We start from the raw sequence: 6,000 nt of genomic DNA, 5'->3' as shown, positions 1-6,000 counted from the left end.
GCCGTCGTCCTTGTCCCCCGCCCGCCTGCTCCTCCCCTTTGAAACTAATTGTCTTTATCCCCGACTCAAAAACGAACGGACAAGAATTCAGAAAACTACGAACGCTACGATTTCAATCACTCCAGATGCTGCAAGTCATGCCAGGATAATCGATCAGCGATAATGATCATGGCGGACCAACGCTCTTTCTCGGTGCCTGCCGTCCTCATGACGGAACCGGGCTCGACTATTCCCGCCCTCCGCTACGAGGACACCGTCGCCTTAGCAGACCCTGGAGCCATCCGATCCGCCTCGGTTCCTACTCCACACGACTACTCGCTATGTTCAGAGAGCAGATCGGCGTCCACGAGCGCATCGTCGTCTGAAAACCCCGGGAGCAAGTTCGAGTCAGTTGCATTGGCGTCGCATCAGGATAGCGGTGCAGAATTGGGCCTCGGGCCCTCGTCGATGTCGATCGCAAAAGATAAGAGGCTGACGCCGCCGGAAGACGACCATTCTGCTTTCAGTCGGCGGTCGTTGCGCAGTATTCCCAGTATCATTGTCAACGATGCGGGGTCGCGCCCCGGGTCGCGGCCTGGATCGCGGCCTGGATCGCGGCCGGGCTCTCGACCGGGGTCTCGGTGGTCTGAGCGCAAATGGAGCGCTTTGAGAGGGAAACGGTCTGGAGAGTTCGACAGGAGGCCGGAGTCACCGCCGCCTCCGCCTCAGATTGAGAGGCCGTTCAATAAGATCTCGCTTGATATCCCGAACGGTTCACTTGACGGCCTCGGAGCGCAGTCCATGCGATTTTCGAAACGTGGGAGTCTTATCAAGGAGGAGGATAGGCAGCGCCTCCAGCGAGAAATCTCGGAGCAAGAATTGCCACAGCAAGACGAGTCGCAGGCAGCGGCAGAATCTTCAATGGAACAGTCAGCGCAGAACGAGACGGGTGAAACAAGTGCGCCGGCAGCTTTGACGGAGGAGGATAGCTTGGAGACAGAAGTCTGTGGGGCCCAAAGACGCCGGACGAAGCCATTGTCGTCTTTGCGGGCGAGGCACAGCAGCGTTCCGAGCAGGGTGATCTCGGCCGACGAGGACATGCTTTCGCGTCGGGTCAGATTGATGTATGAGAAAGGCGAAGAAAATGTAACCGATTCGGAGGTGGCCAAGTCCCTTGCAATGGAGAATGGAGTATTGTGGGAGGAAGTTGCTCCCACTCCAACGGAGACCTCCGCCGTCTCGGGACCCAGCGCCAGTGGTGGGGAGTCGTCGGTTGGGCCTGACAGCAGCAATTGTTCTGGTCCAAAGAGGGAGGCCCACGAACTCGCCGGGGGTATTGAATACTGGCAGAATATCAAGGCGGGCGATGTCGATCGGTACGGCTTCATTCGGAGCACTACTTTCAACTCGGCCGACGGCACGGAGCACAGTCCCATCCAACGCGTTACTACCAGCCTGCTTCTGGCATCAGAGACACCGCGACGAAAACATTCCATCCGACCTCCGTCAGCCCTGGCGGGCAACCGATCTTTTTCGGGCCGATCACCGACACGCAAGATATCTGCGCCATCTATCCGCCCATCGTCATCGCAAAGCACATACAGTTCCACTCTACGACGGTCAACGTCTCGATTCCGCCAGGCGGCTAATCATCTTCCGCACAATCGCGATCGTCGGTTCAAGGATGAGGCGGCTGACATGCTCACACTTCCAAGCGACGTGGCAGCCTCCGGAACGGGACGGGACTCCGCCGTTGCTCGCGCGATGCGGAAGAAAGAGTGGGAGCGGGAGGACAAGTGGACCAAGATGGCCAAGCCTACGGGGAGAACCGCACTCGGCGGTGGGATGACTTTTGAATTCGACACGCAGAGTACCAAGTTGATCGAGCGGACATGGAAGGGTATACCGGACCGATGGCGCGCAACGGCCTGGTACGCATTCTTAGAGGCAAGCGCCAAGCGGCGCAGCGACAGCCCGACGGAGGAGGAGCTTGTCGAAGCTTTCAATGAATTTCAGTTCATCTCGTCCCCTGACGATGTACAGATCGACATTGACGTCCCGAGGACGATAACCAGTCACATCATGTTCCGCCGCCGTTACCGGGGTGGTCAGAGGCTATTGTTCCGCGTGCTGCACGCAATGTCCTTGTATTTCCCCGATACTGGCTATGTACAGGGCATGGCGGCGCTCGCGGCGACTCTCCTCGCCTACTACGACGAGGAGCATGCATTCATCATGCTTGTCCGGCTGTGGCAGCTACGAGGGCTGGAGCGCTTGTACCAATCTGGTTTTTCTGGATTGATGGAAGCCCTCGGTGACTTTGAACGAGAATGGCTTGACGCAGGCGAAGTCGCCGCGAAATTAAACGAACTGGGAATCCCGCCCACCGCGTACGGTACCCGCTGGTATCTCACGCTGTTCAACTACTCCATCCCCTTCCCCGCGCAGCTTCGCGTGTGGGACGTCTTCATGCTCCTCGGCGATGCAGAGGAACCGCCCGGGAAAGGAACCGCCAAGTCCGAGTCACAAGTCACAAGTGCGTTCGGCAGGGGCCTGGATGTCCTCCATGCCACGTCCGCCGCGCTCATCGATGGCATGCGGGAGATCATCCTCGAGTCGGACTTTGAGAATGCCATGAAGGTCCTCACTAGCTGGGTCCCTATTCAAGACGTGGAACTCTTCATGCGAGTGGCCAAGGCGGAATGGAAAGTTCATCGTCGCAAGAAGGGGGGCTGAAAGCATGAAACCCCTCGTTCGTCTACATTCGACCAGACCACTGCATGTCCCGTCTAATCTCAATCACTTGCATCATATGATATCTATAATCATCCCTACACGTCCGCACCAGCCATATAATCCGACCGCTGCATTGATGACCGGAACCCCGCACATGGGGTTTTGACGACCCGTCTCTTTCACCATATAATTTTAACGGCCATTGCATTACATTCCGAGAGGGCAAGATACAATTTCTCTCGTCTCAACCGTCTCGGGGACCATTTGTCTCACCACCGCCGAGGGATAATCAACAAGCCCTTCAGGCCACTTCCCCGAGATAATCCTAATACATTACTATCACTCCTAATACCCTCCTACTCCCGTCGCTGCCCAGCAACGGATATAATACGTCAATGGCGATCACATGCGTCGCGTCAGTGCGAATAACTCCGCCACCATCGCTCGCTTCAAATACTCACTCCCCTAGGGTCCTACTCCCACTACCCAACCTCGTGTCCTCATCCACAACCTCATTCCTTTGTCTCGTATCGTCCTTTTCTGGTTCCATTCCTTCTGTCGCTGCATCTCTCCGGGGCGTGTCTCATCCTCTCCTTTTTCCTTTCCTGTCCTGCCCTGCCTTGCCCTTTCATTTCTGCCCTGACTTTGATCAACTCGTGGACCAGACCGCCTATATACATTTCATCAGTCGTCCCTTGAAGCAAGGGCACATCCTAGTCTGCTTTGATTCTAATCCTGATACCCCACACAAGGCCCGTCTTGTCATATCCCGTTGGGTCACGATATGTATCTGTCTCGTATAGACGTAATCAACAGATATTCTTGCCTATCAGCCAGGTCGTATGTGTAATCTTTTGGGCTATTTAAATAGTAGAACAAGGTACAATAGATCAGCCGCTGTCTAGTGGTCTGGTTTATGTCATTCTATGTAGTCCACATACTTTTGTACAATCCGCAATTCCCAACATGAGGACAATGTGCGGAACAGTCTTCGAGACTGACAGGACACCACATCATGCCACCAACGGCGCCAGATGTACTAACTGTTATACATATCGTCAAGTCCTGCAGAAATGGATATTCATGCTCACAACAATATTTCACACACATAAAAATAAAAAACTCCGCAATGAGCAGGTACATAGAAAGGAAGAAAAGCTCTGATGAAATGATATCATCTAGGAGGCGAGAAGGCAACTCCTAGAACGATAAGAATGTCAAGAAATTCATCACGTCGTCTATAAAGGAATAAATCAGGCCCGTGGGGCGCCGAACGATCTATCTGTGGCCATTTTTATCTGAAAGGCCAAGATGAAATATTGTAAATTTCGAAAATATCTGCCACGAGCGAGCTCGGGTCTGCCGTTCAATTAAGGCTGCGCAGAAGTTCCAGCAGCATCTTCAGCCTTGCTAGAATTGATGACACTGTCAGACATGTGGGACGGAACACCTGCGCTGCCGGATGGTATATCTCCACGATGTAAATCCTTCGTAGGGCTCAAATCACCCGGCCGTTGATTCGAGCTCGATGCGCCGGGCTTCTGATTTAGCGAATCAGTACCTTGGTTGGCTTCCCGATGATCTTGCATTCGCGAATCAAGTGAGCTAGATGCGTCACTGCGCTGCCGGTAATGGGCTCGAGAATCTGGCGGGTGACCAGCGCTGGCGATCGGAGAACCAAGCCGGGAGGACGGCAAGGAAGAGGAGATGCCGTCCGAGGGACGTGAGGATGGAAGAGGAGCCGGCTGATGGGGTATCTGAGACTTTCTTTTTCGACTTGGGGGACTCTGGTACTCGTAACGGCGCTGCGACTGAGCAAGGGATATCACCGGGGAGTCATGTTGGTTCTTTGCTGGAGGCGGCTGGCCTGGTGGGACCCAATGGTGAAAGTATAAGGACGGCGGAGAATGCCGTGGCGGATGGTCTTGTTTGACTCCCGCAGGCTGAGACGGAGGAACTGACGAGCCAGGTGCATACTGTGCGTTACTTAGTGTGACTGGGACATGCTGCAAAAGTGTCTCGCCGTTGATGCGAGACAAAGGCGGGGCACTGGCAGTTCCAGGGCCGCTTGACAAGGGAGGACGTCCGAAAGACCGATTGGTGGGAGAACGTCTATGAGTAGTGAGAGGCTGAGACAGCACAGGCCCAGGAATCGGCTGTTGCTGTGGTGGAAGGCTCGCGTACGGATTTGGTGGTAGGACTTGTGAGTCACGTCGAATGTCTGCGGGGATTGCCAAAGGCGGATGCCGCTGGGGGAGTGAGGGTGGCGGCGGTAGGTCGAGTGCGGATGGCTGTTGCTGGTGCAGAGGAGGAGCTGAAGGGTGTGAAGGGGGAGGAGGCGCATTACTGCGCGTGCCAGGATTCTGAAACGCGTACTGCCGTATCAATTCAATAGCAGACTGGGGAAGGCTGCCGCCACTGATTCCCGCGAAGATGAGCGGAATCATCTGAGGCGGAACTCCCGACTGCAGCGAATCACGAAGCATGCTCTGTTCGATCTTCCGCTGCTCTAATCGGAGAGACTCCTGGCGTGTCTTCTCCTCTTCTTGCCATTTGCGATCTTCCTCAGCTTTGGCCTGGAGCCATTGGCGTAAGTCCTCCGGGGAGCTCCATCCCGGCGGCGCGGGGGGTAATTGGCTCATAGGTGCCATGGTGGAGCGGTCAACGTCCGGTTGGAGATTAACTGACGATGGAGGAGGCAATCCTCTGCGCGAAGAGGTAATGGAATGATCCGCAGCCGGTTTTGGAGGCGTAGCGGCAGAGGCGTCTGGGACAGTAGGCGGGGAAGACCGCGGGGTTGGAACAGATTGGCGGACGATGGAGAACTCATGAGGACCTTTGATCCTATTTTGAACGGAAGGTTTCAGAGTGAGCAGCATGTCGCGTCAACGATGATAAAGTCGGAACCTTGGCGAGGTGGGGGATGGAGATGAGTAGAATGAACGCAAAAAGTTTGTCTAGTTCAAACACTGGTCTGACAGCATTGGCAAGCGCAGCAGAGCAGCAAGAAATGACCAGGACAAGCCGCGACTGGGCCTATCTGTCGACGTAAGCGAGCGACAGTCTGTGGCGTGCACAAAGATCACAGTATGTCTGTCCCACACCAATCAATGGCATCAAATGACCTGGGATGCAAACGATCGAACATGGATAGAGCGGGGAGAGCAATGCATAGCTGACGGGAGTAGGATATGATCCAGATTGGGCAAGGGCCAGGGTCGATGTCTGACAAGAAGCAAGCCAGAGGAAGGAGAGAGGTGTAGAAGAATTGCGGATGAGGGGATG

At 55.0% G+C, this 6,000-nt stretch overlaps 2 protein-coding genes across 2 annotated transcripts; one reads left to right on the top strand and one right to left on the bottom strand.

Moving 5' to 3' along the window:
- Positions 1–162: 162 nt before the first annotated feature.
- CDV56_105353 (putative TBC domain protein) lies at positions 163–2,715 on the top strand (the record flags this gene model as incomplete). Its single annotated transcript, XM_026758972.1, has 1 exon — positions 163–2,715. One exon carries the CDS (start codon positions 163–165, stop codon positions 2,713–2,715), a length of 2,553 nt encoding a protein of 850 aa, XP_026611412.1.
- A 1,370-nt stretch (positions 2,716–4,085) lies between these two features.
- CDV56_105121 (uncharacterized protein) lies at positions 4,086–5,594 on the bottom strand (the record flags this gene model as incomplete). Its single annotated transcript, XM_026758740.1, has 1 exon — positions 4,086–5,594. The coding sequence occupies one exon, from the start codon at positions 5,592–5,594 to the stop codon at positions 4,086–4,088; it is 1,509 nt and encodes a 502-aa protein (XP_026611411.1).
- Between the last annotated feature and the right edge of the window lie 406 nt (positions 5,595–6,000).

Source organism: Aspergillus thermomutatus, assembly GCF_002237265.1.
Source record: "Aspergillus thermomutatus strain HMR AF 39 chromosome Unknown NODE_229, whole genome shotgun sequence".
NCBI lineage: Eukaryota > Fungi > Ascomycota > Eurotiomycetes > Eurotiales > Aspergillaceae > Aspergillus > Aspergillus thermomutatus.
The sequence above is the reverse complement of the archived record's forward strand: the minus strand, read 5'-3'. Positions and strand labels throughout refer to the sequence as shown.